Source organism: Ictalurus furcatus, chromosome 23 (genome assembly GCF_023375685.1).
Source record: "Ictalurus furcatus strain D&B chromosome 23, Billie_1.0, whole genome shotgun sequence".
In the NCBI taxonomy this organism is placed as follows: domain Eukaryota; kingdom Metazoa; phylum Chordata; class Actinopteri; order Siluriformes; family Ictaluridae; genus Ictalurus; species Ictalurus furcatus.
Window position 1 is genome coordinate 18337746 of NC_071277.1, and position 17296 is coordinate 18355041.

Consider the following 17296-nt stretch of genomic DNA (forward strand, 5'->3'; position numbering starts at 1 on the left):
AACGGGACGAACGTGTTTAGACGATAAATGGTTTGTGTCTGCTCTGTGTTTAACATACATACCGCCTCCAGTGTTTTGTCATTTGTTATGCGTACATGAATACAGCCGTGACGCCGCCGGCTGCTTTCCGTAAAGGCGCATTACCGTCTCGGTCGATTCGTCCGCCTGCATGAAGACAGAAAGAATGAAAAAAACAAGCGTAGGAGACGAAGCATAGTGACATTTACCCCCGCTGCAGCTAATGGACTACTCGACCCCCGTCTGGAATGTTCTTGCCCCTCGTGGACAGAGCTAATATGCACTTTGCTCGTTTTTACACAACCTTTTCATGTGTCAAAAACTGCAGCGGTGCAGAGAGAGGTCATTACGCATAATAACCCATGGTTCCTTCAGTCCATTTCCTGTTTGCTTTGTTTCCTGGTGTGTTAAAAGGGGACCAAGGCAGAAAGGTCATGGGAGGTTTTGTCTGCTTCTTCTGGCCTCTTTATGGGAAAAAAAAAAAAGACGTTAGTCTTTAAAAAATAAATAAATAAATAAATAAATAAATAAATAAATAAATAAAAGTTGCATTTTGGAGGTTGTTCGCTTTTTTAAAAAATATATATATAATTAATATTATTGTTGTCCGATAATTGTTGTCCAGCCATTTGTATAGCATTATCTCCATAAGAGCAGCCTGTAAATAATTGGACATGATGACGTTGTTGTTGTTTTTTTTTTGTTTCTGACACTGGATTTGTAAAATAATAACGACTATGAGATTAAAGTGTAGACAGTCGGCTTTAATTAAAATAATGGAATTTTATCTACATTAGGTGTGAGACCGGTAATTAGTCAGCTTCTTTTTGCATCCGCTGTGGACCTAAATAACAAAAACAGCGTCAGCGTCCAAGTATTTACAGTCTGCGTTGTGTGTTAATGTCCTCTGTACAATTTGTATAATATAAATATGATTTATTTTGGTTTGTGTTTGAGTAATTCTGACATAAATATTCTAAATATGCTTATTGTACCCGGTTGTTGTGTGATCATTTATGATTAAAATTGGCTTTCTGTAAGTGAAATGCGCTTGCTAGCTAGGTAAGTAAAAGTAATATTTAGTTCAGGAGTGATTCATCTTTTTATACGAGTCGCTAAGGTGAGTGAATCAGTTTCGTTCACTGAATCATTCCGCTCTTTGAGTTGTGACTGAACTAAGATAAACTAAAGCACTGCATTTCCAAACAACTTCCATTATCAAACAATGCTGGTAAGTATCCTATGTTTCTGTTATATCTATATCTATTGTTTTACACATCTATGCATTGCTTAAGTTGTATTATGACCTCTCTGATTCAGCAAATCGATTTTTGAGTCAGTAATGACCAACAATTGGTCCTGTATTGTGCAGTGAATCGGTGTTGAGTCAGCGAATCCTTTCGGTCATAGCCGAGATTTGCTCCGATCATATTCCGCTAATCAGTGAATCTTCTTTCTCATGACTGAGATTCTTTCATATTGCATTCAACGAATCAGTGTTTGAGTTAGTGATTCATTTTGATCATGACCGTGATTCACTTAACTGATTCAGTGAATCAGTGTTCAGTCAATGATTCTTTTTGGTCACTATAGAGATTCGCTCCTACTGCATTCAACAAATCAGTGTTTGATTCGGTGAATCTTCACAGTCATGACCAAGATTCAGTTGTCCCTCATTCAGTATTTGAATAGGTGTTTGAGACAGTGAATCCTTTCTGTCGTCACTGAGATTTGCTTCTGTCTCTTTCAGAGAATCAGTGTTTGAGTTACTGAATCTTCTCCGTCATGACTGAGATTCAATTCCATTGTGTTCAACGAATCAGTGTTTGAGTTACTGAATCTTCTCCGTCATGACCGCAATTTGCTTTCATTTAGTTCAACAACTCACTGGTGGAGTCAGTGAATCAAGGGCGTAACCATGGTATGGACATTGGGGGGGGGTCCAACGAACTCGGCAGGAGGATATGCAAGTGAATGTAATGTTAATGGTCAAGAACTGGAGCTGACGTTAGCCTAGCCTACTTCGTGGGTGTGCAAATATCAAAAGTTAATTGACGTTCTTAAGAACAAACCAAGCCATGGTATGATGCCTTCTATACTAAGCATACTAACCATGACAGGGGAAAAGGTGTCAGAAAAGGTGCATTCAAAAGAAACCTGTCTAAAAGGACATGTCTTAAAGAAATTTTAAGGCTAGGTTTTGTCCTAATCTCCTCACGTAGCACTCTCCACCTGCACACGTCAAGTTCATCGACGGTTTTTTAAGCCTTGAAGTACTCTTCAGAGCTCAGCGAGCTTTAACCACGAGCACTTTGTAAAGACTCCGCAGCCGAGTGAAACGTTCCAGCAGATGTGGGAATCTCAGAGGGACACGAGTCTATAACCTCAACGCCACCGGCACTAACCACAACCACAACATCCAATCAATGCTGCATCCATTACCGGATGACACTAATGACTCTTCAGTTACCTAGGATCTCTAAATAATGTATACAACACGGTCAGTTCATCACCAACAAGCTGAGAAACATGACAGCGTTCCTGGATGTGTGGAACCTTCAGGCATCATTAGTTTGTCAGAGATTTGTTTAGCCGCAGTCCTGCGAAGTTTACATACAAATCTGATCCGTTTTCAGTAGTAAAGAGCTTTAAAGACGCTCAAGACGTCAGCCATTTTAGGAAATGGCACAAATAGCAAAAAATCTTAATGCTACCCATGCTGGGTTTTTTTTTAAAAAAAATTACAAATGAAATGACCATCCCTTCCAAAAGTATTGGAACGACAAGGCCCATTTTCTTTTGTTGTTGTTATGCACTGAAGCCATTTGGGTTTGAGACCAAACGACGAATATGAGACGATTTCAGCTTTCATTTCCTCATATTTACATCTAGATGTCTTAAACAACTTAGAACATGGCACCTTTTGTTTGAACCCACCATCGTTTCAACCGATTAAAAATGATAGAAACACGTGACTGACAGGTGTTTCTTGCTCAAGTGTGTCCTGTTAAATTGACTGTTTAAAGAATTAATAGCTCTGAATGTCTACTCTTGGTTTGAGCCTTAAGTTTCACCTGTGAAGACTGGATTTGTTGTTAAAAAGGATAAACCAACATGAAGACCAGAGAGCTCTCTATGGGAGAAAAGCAAGCCATTATGAAGCTGAGGAAAGAGGGAAATCAATCAGTTAACCGATCAAAGAAAGTCCAAAATTAGTAAAATTGTAACCTATATTGTTACCTTTAATGGTAACATGTTGTTTTTTGTTTTTTTTTACAGTTTGACTTCTGCGTATTATCCATAATGCACTGTAAGCACGGCAGCATTAATTGCTCTTAATAGCATCTAGAAATGTAACTTTCAAATGACTGTGTTATGAACTACATAAAGTGTAACATTTGCTACATTATCTGTAACATCGCTAGCATTCATAAAACATGTGCGCTATGAGGTTTAGTTGAGAGCAGTGATTAATCAGTCCCTCCCGGGTTTTGCGATCACAGAAATTAGCGCAAAGTCAAGCAAATTCCACACTAATGAGAAGACCTAGCAATTTTTCAAAAACACCACAGATTGTACGCAGTTCTGTGCTAAGACGCGTCACGTGACGTCATCACAACACGCGTTCACGCTGCTCTTCGATTCGCGTGCGCCGACCATGAGTACAGCTAAAAGATCTCATTAACCAACAAACATCACTGCGTGCAAAACAATTCCGCACAGTTGCGCCAATTCAAGTAGTTTTCCACACAAAAAAAAAACCCACAAAAACATCTGCAAGTCACAGCACAATTTTTTTTAAAAAGCCACAGAAAAATCTAGCCTTTTTGGCTGGAACAATCACAAAAAAGCACTGATTCATGCTACACATTTTAGCCGCTAATTAGCATTAGCTACGAGATACTACCCCTTTGTTGAGTGTGAAGCTATTACTTTTTTTCTAGAGACTATTTTTTTTGTCCGGCAGCTTTCTAAATGAGCATGACTTAAATGAATAAACAATCCTGAATTACCTAAATACTGGGTATATCCTAAATGCTAGCTTTTGAAGCCAGTAACTAGCAAATTTAATACGTTTAGGATGGAAACAAACTGTTCTAACAGTGATCACTGCTTTAGCTCTTGTAGCTGAGACACTATTTGCTCAGCAAACATGTTAAGATTCCCTTCTATTCCTAGATTTATCAACTATTGTATTTATAATGCAAACGTCTCTACGCTCAGGTCAGATAAGAATCAAAATGGTAAAAGTGTGTTTGATTCCTCCATCTCTAGAAGGTCACAGTGCCCTCTAGTGGTCAGTTACCCTCACTGCACTACACAGCAGTGTGTAAAATGTTTTTTTTGTTTTTGTTTTTCGTGGGGTTTTTTTGTTGTTGTTGTTTTTTTTTATATATATATATATACCATTTTTAAATAGATGCTTACAGGAACAGGTTTGGCTTGGATGTCTCTTCTCTACTGCATTTTATAAATAATTGAATTGGGTAATTCGTTTAGAACAAAGCCCATTTCGAAGATGAATGCCGGTTTATTTTTAGACATCCTTCAGGCCGGTGTATCATATAATTTTATTACGTTGTACTTCAATACCTTGAGTATTTGCAAATGCAGTTTCCTACCTGTTATAAAACTGTGGTACATTTATAAACAGGTCTTATTAGAGGATATTCGGTATTTATCTCGACTCAGGTTTTTAACAGTTGATAAGAATTAGCGTCAGTCTTTTAGCCGTGATCGAAAAAGGGTCACCGCTAAAAGGATGTGGGGCGAAATGTCCAGGGTGTGAATTACAAGCAGGTTTTAGTGGGTTTGACTGCCCTAAAAACAACAATAAAACTTTAGGGTTTCTGAAAAATCACTCTTTTAAGAGAGAGAGAGAGAAAAAAAAACATGTTTGAAAACATCAAACATTCCTGCTATGTATTGATTCTGAGGAGAAAATCATTAGTATGTGGGTGTATTTTAGCGAGGTAGCTAACAAGCTAACAAGCTTAGCCTTGTAATTTATACTGTATAACTGTTCTAACTGCCATAAGAAATTATTTATTTTACTTATATAGTTTAGTTTACAGTGTTGCTTTAATATAGCTAAGTTAATGTGGTTAACTAATCTTGCTATTAGCTGGCCACTGAGTTTCTATCTGACTACCTGTACCGAGTTCAATTTCTCTCTAATTTGTAGCTAAGCTACTTTTCTTTCCATTTTTTCTTACCGGTATGACATAAATAAATAAATAAATGATTTCCAAAGACATAGCTACTTAAATGCCATTTTAGCTATTCCTTATGATTACACTAGCTAGCTAATTTAGCTAACTGGTCCTGCTGCTAATTGAATATATAAGTAATGAAAACAATTTTTAAAAAAACAGGGCGTGCTGTTATATGAAAATAATCAACGCTTGGGGCGATGTGATGAAGCGGAATTACCGTTCACACCTGGAAGCTGATTATTTTCCAATAACAACATGTCCCGGAGTGTTTTATTCCTTTTAGACCTCAGCAATATGCCAAATATTACACTTTTTATAGTTATTAAAGAATGACACTTCAAACTTTTCAACCTTTTATAGTTACATTTAATGCCATGTAACATCCATGAAGCAAGCTACTTCCTGTTATCTCTTACGCTATAGCAGCTATAAACATCACAGTCGTTCCATCACCAGCCTCTTTTTTTTTTTTTTTTTTAGCACTTTAAATTAATTAATAAGACAAAACTTACTGAGAAACCCACGAAGTATAAACTCCCCGTTCCTGAAGACGTTCTCGAGTCGGAAAAGCAAAAGTTGCAAAAGCAAACGCACTGACGCTGGAGACTCCTTCCAAAAATGATACAACAATTCTCTGTTTGCAATACATTTATTTTTTTCATTGGTAGAAATTTTGATTTGAATTACAGCAGGAACTACTGTTAGAGCTACTGAGGATTAATCAACACCTTATTACACCAGCTGTTCATGGAAGTCTTGCACCAGAAAAAATAACCGATTAGTCATTTGATAGTTTAAAAAATAAAAAAATTCCCTATGTTGTGTAAGTAATAAACGCGCTTTATGCCTGTAAGTGGTCTGTTATTATTCTATTCTTCAGAAACCAATCATTACTTTCTCATTACTTTTCATAATTACAATCTGAATTACAATCTGAAGCACCATTCTCACGTTTCCGCTCATATACTAACAAAGTCGCCATCTTTCAATGGTGGTACAGTTGAGCGTTAATGTATTTGATGAGAGTTAATTGATTAGTGTTAATGCACACCTTAAAAATCAGTGGCACCAGGAAGATGAAGGTGATATTGTTCGCATTTATTTTTGCCATTGTTTGTGCGTCGTGTTTTGGGCCTGTTGACTGCCTGATCCGTAAATCAACAGAAGCAGTGTGTAAGATAAGGACAACAATATTGAAGTGCGTTTGCAATCACAACAACAAACAGCACGTTTTTATCTCAGCTTGATCTCTTTGTATTATCTCTCAAGGACCAGAATGTGAATGTGAATACTCATTAAACATCTTTCATTCTTTTTTTTTTTTAATTAAAATTTGCATATATTTAATTTAGGAATCTGTACAAATGCTCTTGTTCTGTTTAGTACTTAACAATATATGTGTTTTATTTTACAGCAATACAACTGTAAAGGTGAATTATATATATATATATATATATATATATATATATATATATATATATATATATATATATATGCTCTTTAATACTCTTTAATACTCTTTAATATGCTCTTTAATAATTTCGGATTGTTGTAGATGTATCCATGGCAACTCTTAGAAAAGCGTATCCTGACCTTTATCCGAACATTGATGCCATCATATATCATTCCATCACCCTTCAGTACTCTGAGATTGAATTGACCTGCATGTGTAATTTTTAAAAATGAAAAAATTACATTTTCCTCAATAGAAATCTGATTAAGGCTTGTTCTGATCTCACTGCTGGCTCTTGGTGCAGCAGTGGAAGCGCACGTCGTTGAGAGACGAGTCGTCTAGAATGCCCTGGTACAGCTCCATCTTGGTCTGGATGCCACAGATGCCCCCATTGTGACAGTTATTACTCCATTCTCCGTACTCTCCCCAGGCCATGCCCTGGCCCTCCATCGTCGGGTTGCTGCTGCAGCGGAAGCGGATGTTGTTGGCGGTCGTGTCATCGCCGAAGATGCCCTGGTGAGGCTCCACACGCAGCTGGAACGAGCTCAATGTACCAGAAGGGCACCACCGAGGTTCCGTCCACTCACCAAAACTGAGCAGGAAGAAGAGGTTAAACTCAGCAGATAAAAAATCCAAATGTAGTCGATTTGGCGTTTGCTAGAATCACCGACTTGCATCAAACGACATACAGATTTCATGCTAGTGAGATGTCTGTGAATGAGTCGGTTCTTTGCGCATTGAACGTGAAGAGCCGGCTAGCATACTGTACAGTATGAGTCAGGGGTGGGGTTTTTATTTTGTACATGTAGCCAGTAGAGTTACTCTTACAGTGCAATTTAATCAAAATGCTAGTCATTTAACATAGACTCTAGAGATGTGTCATTCGTAAACGAGTCGACTCTTTGAGCCGACTCTCTTAGGTGAACGTGGAAAGCTAACTCACATACAGGTATAAAAGTTGTTATTATTATTATTTTTTAAGATGTTGTAAATATATTTAATCGAAATGCTTCTTTTCAACATCTGTTTAACTGCTAGTTGAAGATTTGTACACTGTATTAAGTGTTTCGAGTGTATTAAGGATGATGAATTATCAGGATCGAGGCAAATGAATCTTCTTAATGAATCACAGACACAGCAGGGACAGTTCGATTAATTCTGGGATGTTTACTGTATTTGTCAAAGCTCCTTGAAATATTGGAAACTTTACCCGTTTAAAATAAAAATGGAAACGAGCCGAACGAGTCGGTTCTTACTTGTGAATTAGAATGAAACGTGCTCACTGAAAAGAGCCAGAGTTCCCATCACTACTCTATATGCCTATGGTGAAGCCTGCATCTTAAGTTTAGTTCATGTTTTATAGATGACAGTAAGTCACACTGTGTACTAAGGACTGGATGTGGTTCGACGTGGATGTTTATGAAAAATGTTTCAGGCGATTTTCCAAGAGAAGTCCAAGACACAAACATCAGACACTTGGCTACTACAAATACATTCAAGTTTAAAATGGTGTGAATTTATTTCCTTTAAGTTGTCGTTAAGAAATCTGAAAGTATTTTACATTTGCCAGCTAAAACTAGGATATACCGCACTTTCCCGCTCTGACATCAGAGTGCTCGAGGGTTAGATCAACATCATGAACACGCCAAAGCCTCATGGACTTCACTTTCAGCGCCTACAAATAACAAAACAAAAAAATTTGCATTTCGTCTTCTTTTGCAGAAGGAATGCTCAACCAGTTTCGTGACATGTTTATATGAAACCCAGATCTAGTTTTGTGATAAGATTTACATGAAAGGCTTCATCTAGATTAGCAGTCATAATCCTTGTTAACCCTGGTCTTAACCCATACAGCAGAGAGAGCAAAAAGTCAACATTTCTTTCAGTCCAAAAGAGTTCAGGAGAGTTCACTCGTACGCATTGTTCATGGCTAGTTACTGCTGTTGTGGTTGTGGCAGAAGAACTAGTCTCCAGTCTGTTTTAGAGGACGCCCAGAGAGACACGAGGCTATAATCCCAACACCAGTGGCACTTTAATCACGCAGACTACATCTAATCAATCCCGTGTCCATTACTGGACATCTCTAATGATCCTTCAATTACCCAGAGAGACCGAGCCTTAACCCCTTCAAACATCATGAACACAGTTTATGGCCACGTCTGTAATTATTGCACTGGGTTGAGCGGGGCATTATAGCACAGTATTAGACATTATACCAAAGCGCTGTTGAAATCTTGATTCTGATTGGTCAGATGGTGTAGATTCATTTCCTATAACAGCAGCTCTGACAGTCCTTCCAGATGCAAATCACAGGGTTATAATTAATGCACTCGTTCTAATACGTTTCTATAGCAACAACATAGGACGCAGTGTAATCGCTGATATGGTGAACGTTTCCGTGAGGAGATGTTTATTCAGCATATATGAAAGGAGTCTCCAGCGCTTTGAAAGCATCCGATGTAAATTCCGACATCTCTCTAAGATAGCAAGCTGTGTTTGTTTGTTTGTTTGTTTGTTTGTTTGTTTATTTTATTGACTTCAAGTGAGTGAGAAAAAAAAATAGCACCTGGAAAGGAAACAACCGTTTATAACTGCTATAATGGTATAAATGATAAAAAAAAAAATTTAAAAAAAGGCATTTGTTTCATGGACGTTCGACAACATTAAACGTACAGTAACTATAAACGGATAAAACTCACGCTGTTCTTTAAGAAATGTAAAAAAAAATTACAATCATTGCCAAATTGCTGTGGTATCTTTTCTTTAAACGCACGTCTTGCCATATTTGATATTTTATTCCTCGCTAGAAGAATAACGAAGACTGTGTTAGCCTTTTCCCCGTCACAGGATGGTATCAGGTGGGAATTGGCAAACATTGCGAGACCAAAAATAGTAACTACTTAAGCTTGCCAATCATGAAAAACACCCTGTCTACACCCTATACACTGTAGAACTAGGACAGCTTCTGCGACTGTTTTCTCACTGTTGTGTGAAAACCTCACTAAATCATTCTCCATTCAGCTTCATTTAATTTAAAAACAACACATTCTACATACATATATCAATATTATATATATATATATATATATATATATATATATATATATATATATATATTTGGCTTGTTGGCTGTTTAAAAGCTCCTGGTAGCATTTATAGATCGAATTATGATTGTATAATTTATGACTTATGATTAGCCTAGAAAAAAGAAAAAAAAAACAATATACAGCACATATACAGTATATGGCTGCTTTTCATAATTATAATGTGAGAAGTTGGAATAATAAAGGAAGTGAGAAAGCTCAAAAGTAGGCCAGGATCCTGAGGGTTCAATAATTTATAGAAAAAGTCACTTTATCATGAAAGAGCTGGGAATATGACAGCACTTCTGGATATGTGGAGCACCATTATACGGCATCATTAGTTCGGCTCCTGAAATCACCTGGAACTTGCCTCGAAGACCATCATTTTTTTTTTTTTTTTTTTAAGTAAATAATAACCCTGTGAAGTCTTGGGTTATGATTCAGTTATTAATCTTAAAGCCAATTATTCAGTAACGGCACTGAAAGTAATGGGAAAGGTGCGTGAGAATGGAAGTCTGGACTCGGGTTTCGGCTCCTGGGAGTTTAACGGGTTAAATAATAAATAGTGTGTCGGTTTGGTTCGACACAAAGAAAAAAAAAAAGGATTAGACAATAGCAAAAAAATAATACAGGTGCAATTTGGAAACTAACCCAAGCCGACACTGACTTTCTCTGGCGATGTATGGCCTGAATTTACACACTGGATGATGGTCATTGGTTCGTATACAGTATTTAAGGAATAATTCTGCATTCAAGTAAAGCCTGTAACTCAGAACTTCCAAATTCTGACAAGGAAAAACCAGAGAAAACACCGGAATTCCTACTCAGAATATCTGGAAGGTCTCCTCAACCCCAAGTTCAACACAACGTCAAATCAACAAGGTGAACAATAAATAAAATATCACTTCCCTACTTTAAACATAGTAGTATTTACTTTCTGACAATCACCAATGTACACTGAGGTTATGGAGGAACTCACTGTCCGGTATGGGACTCCACACTGTAGAGGAAGCGACGGTCTTCATTTTGGACGCAGAAGAGACGGATTCCGTTCAGAGCCGTGTCATCATTTGCGTACTGGTTAGGCTCGACCTGTAGAGAAGATCCTATTAGCATACACAGATGTGCACTACAGATGACAACAGTGATGAGGTTGATGAAATCGTTACCCTCAGGCTGAATCCCACAGCGTAGAAGTTGTCAGGACACAGCTCTGACCACATCCAGATCCCGAATTTCTCTCCATTGGGCACGGTAAGGATCGAGGTGTAATTTCGCAACGCGAAAGTCGTCCCGGCGCGAATGGCGTGAGGCTGATCCTCAACATCGACGTCACCAGATGACACCAGAGTCAGCAAGCAGAAAATGGAAATGGAAACGAGAGCCATGGTCGTGGTTTCAAGAACACGTCCCCTCTCAGGAAACGATGGGTCTTTATTAGTGACGCTCACGTCACGACGTCGGCTTATCGCGGGTTAATCATTTATTTCACACGCGCTTGGGAAGACACAGCTGCCGCAGGACAGTATTTGAGTTGTACGAAGTAAATTACAGGTGCTTTGTGTTTTTGCCGCTTTATTCTTTTCTTCCATACGGTAAAAGAAAATATGACACAATGTCATAAAGTACCTTTGCATTTTTGGTTCAACTTCAAGAAATGATGATTAAATAATGTTTGTGACTTTATTTCTTTTTTATCTACTGGATTCACTGGGCTGCCCTTCCAATGCACTTTAAATTACGCATAATTTAGAGCCCTGTTCGAGTCTGAGAGATCGGTCTTAAATACAAACATATGCTTTTTAATGGGATTTTTATTTATTTATTTTTTCTTATTTCACTCCGTTCTGTGCTTTTTCATTTTATTTATTTTTTTAATCTGCAAGAATAATAGTGATTGGACTAAAACATAAAAAAAAAAACCAGCAGGTGTTCAAACACTTTTCCCTGGCAGCGTACACATCTGAGCATAGAACATAGCCTTATTATCTCGGTCAAGGGAAGAAAGAAAGAAAAAAAAAAAGAAAGAAGAAAGAATGTACACTGGCAGTGAAGTTTTTGAACACCCTATATTTTAGTATTTATATTTAAATGACTTCATCAACCAAGGAATAGTTATGAAGTAAATTGAGGAATGTTTATTATTATTATTATTATTATTATCATCCATCCATCCATCTTCTATACCGCTTTATCCTTTTCAGGGTCACGGGGAACCTGGAGCCTATCCCAGGGAGCAACCGATCCGCCCCACCTTAAGACCAGTGAGTGCTTGAGGTCCAATTAAACGCTCGAAAAAAAAACCAAAGCTTCCTCGCCTACTGTAGTTCGAGTTACTATAAATAACCCAAAAAGATTTGCATTGTGTCTTTGAAAGACGTCCGTGGGAATAAATGTTGGTCTAGAACCGGTTTTTGGGACAAGATTCAAATGACAAGCTTAATCAAGTTTAGCAGGCATAATCCTAGATGCTTAACATCTAAACCCTGATCTTAACCGATCAGTCATATAGTGTAGAGAACAAAAAACCAAACTTTACTTTCAGTCCAATAGAGTTGAACAGAGTTCACTTATACAGACTGTTCATGGTTAGTTACTGCCGTTGTGTCTGTGGAAGAAGAAGTAGTCTCCCGTTCAAATTGGATTTTATGGGAAGCCCAGAGCTACACAAGCCTATAATCCCAACACCAGTCTCACTTTAATCATGTAGACTACATCTAATCAATTCTGCATCCATTACTGAACATCTCCAATGATCCTTCAGTTATCCAGAGAGACCGGGCCTGGTAATCATGGCGGGTGAGGAGTGGACGGGGCACGGATTGGTGTAGCCTCCCCTGAGATTATTAAGATTACACTGGACAGTAGCGCACATTAGGTCTAGACTTCTTCACTGATACTCATGTGACACAAGACTTGGTGAAAATGACCTCCTATAGCACTCGAGTCTTCCAGTTTTCAGAATTTCAGAAATTTAGTAGGACTCCTAAGTGGTGCAACTTCTTTCCAGGTGAGAACGACGGTCCCATATCGATAACCAATCAGAAGCATCCGATAGCTCGTGTATATAGAATACAGAAGCATGTTTCGGATAAGTAAGTAAGTTTTAGCCTTCTCCAATTCAATTCGATTTTTATTCGTAGAGCGTTTTAAACAACGGGCGTTGTCTCAAAGCAGTTTTACAGAAACGTATAAACACAGGATATGGATTTTAAGTGTGTGAATTTATCCCCGTTGAGCGAGCCGGTGGTGACGGTGGCGAGGAAAAACTCCCTGAGATGATATGAGGAAGAAACCTTGAGAGGAACCAGACTCAGAAGGGAACCCGTCCTCATCTGGGTCACGACGGATCGTGTGAGAGTAAAATAAATTCCACAGACCGTCTCCAAACAGAGCCCAACTCTTCAAATATGAGGCTCATAATTAACATAAATTGAGATTATTTATAGGATACTTGTTTATGAACCCGTCACCGAACACTGCTGCACCGAAAACCAGCAGTGAGATCGGATCAGGCGCTGATCAGATTTCTGTCGACGGAAATCGAGTCTCACGCTCCCTTCTGGTCGACGAAACAACGTCGAACGCTTTCTACGAAGCCCATATTCATAAATCAGCATGGATGTTGTTAATGATTCCTTGTAATCATGTTTACACACCAAAACATCGCCTCGTAAACCTTTAGTATTGTACTATTAATAAATCCTCGATGACTAATCATTGCGTCGTAGTGCGAAGCAATGCCGAGTACCGTACTGTAATATTTATGAGCAGTTATAGCTGTTAACAGCCAAGTGACTGATGGTGTCCTGTATGTTAAATTATTCCTCATTTCAAGTAAGTTATCGTAACACTTAATTCCAGATCAATTGCAAAAACAGGTACTTTACTGCAGCGTGAAAACCTTAAGCGCAAAATAATAAAGGTACATTCTAGAAATTTGTGTTTTGGTTTTTTTTGTTCTAAAACATCCCAAAATGACAAGGACATACATACACACACCCGCGAGACATCTACTCAAACGTGAACGTAACTTTGATCCTAAATCTCGTAGGGACAGGAAGCGATCTCAGGAAGTTATCGGGATTTTCTGGGAACAGGTCTATGATTGAAAGCGCTATACGGATAGGAGGAAGTGACTGTAGAGCATGTAATGGCGTGTAAATTTATGCGGGTGTAAAAAATTCTGAACAGGATGGTCAGTGTAAATGATTATTTTGTCATCTGGAAAGCATATAAACACCTTATGTTGCTTCTGACGGGCAGTACTAAATGAAAAGGGTTGAATGCTAATGTAGACTGAATGCTAACGTAGCATGTTGCCTTCTTGAGCATCGGTGAGCGTGTGCACCTTTTGTAACAGTCGTGTACGAGTCCCTCAGTCGTCCTCGGTGTGAAAAGATGGATCGACGTCGTATTGCCGCTGTTGGAAAGGAGTCAAATATGCAGAAGACGCTGGAAAAGTGAAGAATGTGTAGGATCTGGAGGATTTTTCTGAAGGACAGTGGGCAGTTTAACTGCTCGGGACAAACAAGGGACTCATGAAAGACGCTCACAAAACAAACACAGTCGCTGATCGTCCAGGTAACGACACGCGGTGTTAATCAGGGCAGTGGTGGTGGTTTAGCAGTTAAGGCTCTGGGTTGCTGATCAGAAGGGCGGGGGTCCAAACCCCAGCACTGCCAGGCTGCCACTGTTGGGCCCTTGAGCAAGGCCCTTAACCCTCTCTGCTCCAGGGGGCGCCGTATCATGGCTGACCCTGCACTCTGACCCCAACTTCCTGACAGGCAGGGCGGGTATGCGAAGAAAACAATTTCACTCTGCTCTACTGTACATGTGACCAATAAAGACGCATTAATCATGGAGCGTGTGTAAACTTCTGGACCGGTTCAGTTGTGTACATTCAGTAATCATTGTCTCATGTGGACTATATGTAAACATCTGTTATGTGAAATAGCTGGTATGGAGGTTGTTTGGGGCTCATATACAAAGAGTAAGCCAGTTAAACTCAAGCTAATGCATTTTAATATGGTACACATGCATAATAAGTGTTATCTTCTAATATATACTGATTAATATTCCACTGCGACACACTCGTATCAGGAAGGGTGTTTTAAAATAGCGAGCAAGATGTGGTTTTCCCACGTTACCGTGGCCACAAGTGACCTATTCGGCACAGAATTGAAAAAATAGAAGAAGAAGAAGAAGAAGAAAAAAAGAGGCAGCACATATTGCTCAGACGCCTGGTCATGCTCTAGCTCAGCATTTCCTAATCATGGCTGTATCCTTGACGAGTGACGGTCCGGTGAAGTGGAGTGATCGCGATGAACTGATGAACCCCTATGAATTTGGGTCGTTTCTGTCTAATACAACACACTCGAGCATCTCTGACAGTCGTGTAGCTGTTCTCGGGTTAATACCGTACGATATATATGCTAGCTGTTTCTATAGTAACGGCTTACACGGGGGACTTGTTTGGTGGATGGTCTAGTAAAAAAAAAAAAAAAAAAAAACAGATAGGAAATGTGTGTAATTGTTGATATGGTGACGTTTTCTAAAACGTTTATTTAACGTTTACGGAAGGAGTCTCCAGTGTGAACACTTAAAAAAATATAAATAAATAAATAAATGTTGACACGGAAATGTCTTAGCGCTTTCTTGATAACATAAGCTGTTTTTTTTTTGTCTTATTAACTTCAAAGAGGAAACGTGGGTTATACGTATAGCTGCTGTAACGTAAGCGATGACGAACTTACGTGTTTCCACATCATCACAGCACACCCGCCAGCGTGTTTTATTCCTTACCTGAGGGGCGTGAGCACTGGGAATTATTAATACGTGTCGGCTTTTCATAAATGTTTATTTTTTTCCCCCCGTTTTAAGTGTTCTTCTTGGACAACTTGATCTTTTGAGAGATATAAAGGCGATCACAGCACTTGAGCGATTTCTGCGCCACGTTTCTACATTCCAGTGTGCCAAATTAGACGTCGCTAAACCACGGCAGTAAACGGACATGCATAGATTAAAGTAGACAGAAAGACAGAAAAGGGCTTAGTGCACAATCGCGCTCTATACACTCGGCCGCCGCAAACGTAGTTATCCGGTACACAACTGCCGATACGGATGACTGGAAAAAATAATTGTGTTTTACTGTGAAAAATGTCGCTAATTAACATAAGTGGCATCGTGATCACTCTTGCTGTAGGCTCCGCTGCTTACGGCGGAACAGTAATGAGAGCAGTGTATTTAATAAATCATGGATAAAGGCGACGGAAAGCCGTAATAGTCTACTTTAAAAGGAAAGGTTGTTTGTTTGTTTTTTTTTTCCAAAAAATAAAAGTAACTTTTGCTGCATGAAATGAGGATGTTACAATGACAGTGTCTCGAATGAATGATTTAGGCCTACTACATCATGATTGTACACTATTTATACCACAGCGCTGTTGAATTCTCTCACGCTACTACATACAACTCACACAGGGATGCACCATTTAAACAGAAGTGCGTAAACGTCGACATGGTGTCGTTTTCTTAGCACGTTTGGAAGGAGTCTCCAGTGCCGGCGAAGACAGTAAGAGTCAGGAAGTTTTCCGCGACTGGAAAGTCTTCAGGAGAGAGGATTTTATCTTTGTACCGTTGCTTAACATCAGTGATAACAGGAAGTCACTTGTTATGTGGATGTCCCATACCATTAAATGTAACAATAAATGGATAAAGAGTACAATGTGTTATGTATTGCTGCAGAATGAGAGAAATTCAACTTCAGGACATGACATCACACGGCACGTCTCGACCCAAACCCGTGGAAAACCCGCGGTAATCCTGAAAAATCCGAATACTGCGGAGTTTGCTGGATTTCGCGGTCATTTCTCGTTAATCTTCACGCGACACGAGTAGTTTGTGTCGTTTCCGTGTACTCACCAGATGGAAGTGTGATGGACTAATGGTGCATCCTGAATGGAAATGAACATGGATTACGAAACTGTATGATCTATATAATTAATTTTATTACGAATTTTTGAATCGGTGTCTGCGGTGAGATAGAGCACGTATTTTTAACGCGTGTCCGTGTGCCTTGTTTACATGGAACGAATATACTTACATTTACAGCACAAGGTGAAATGAACCCCAAGGCTAGGCTACACTCCATTGTGCTTTAGTTATAAATGTTAATTACATCTAGACTGGCAGCTTTTTTGTTCGTTTGTTCACTTTTTTTTTATGTAAAGGCTTGTTAACATTGAGTATTTTCTCCATGCGCCTTGATCACACAAACTCCCCCATTCGCTACCAAAAAAATCCCCCAGAAAAAACATTACGCTTAATGATCCTAGAACTAATTATTCGAAATACTGTTAAGTGTACACAAATGGAGGGGTTTTGTTTAAAGGACGGCACTGACGTATCATCAGACTACACTATACATGTAAATCTGCCTCAGCCTAAAGATTTCAGCTTTGAAAGACAGTAAAACGTACATGTTCTATTAACATGCATCTGTGGTCCAACTGCGCCACACTGTGTCC

The 17296-nt window shown here is 38.9% G+C and overlaps 1 protein-coding gene across 1 annotated transcript; it reads right to left on the bottom strand.

The window, feature by feature from the left end:
- Nucleotides 1–5527: 5527 nt before the first annotated feature.
- Nucleotides 5528–12980, bottom strand: LOC128600049 (vitelline membrane outer layer protein 1). Its single transcript, XM_053612198.1, has 3 exons — nt 10940–12980; nt 10750–10862; nt 5528–7279 (listed from the first exon to the last, which is right to left on the bottom strand). The coding sequence occupies exons 1-3, from the start codon at nt 11156–11158 to the stop codon at nt 6970–6972; spliced, it is 642 nt and encodes a 213-aa protein (XP_053468173.1). The 5' UTR covers nt 11159–12980; the 3' UTR covers nt 5528–6969.
- Between the last annotated feature and the right edge of the window lie 4316 nt (nt 12981–17296).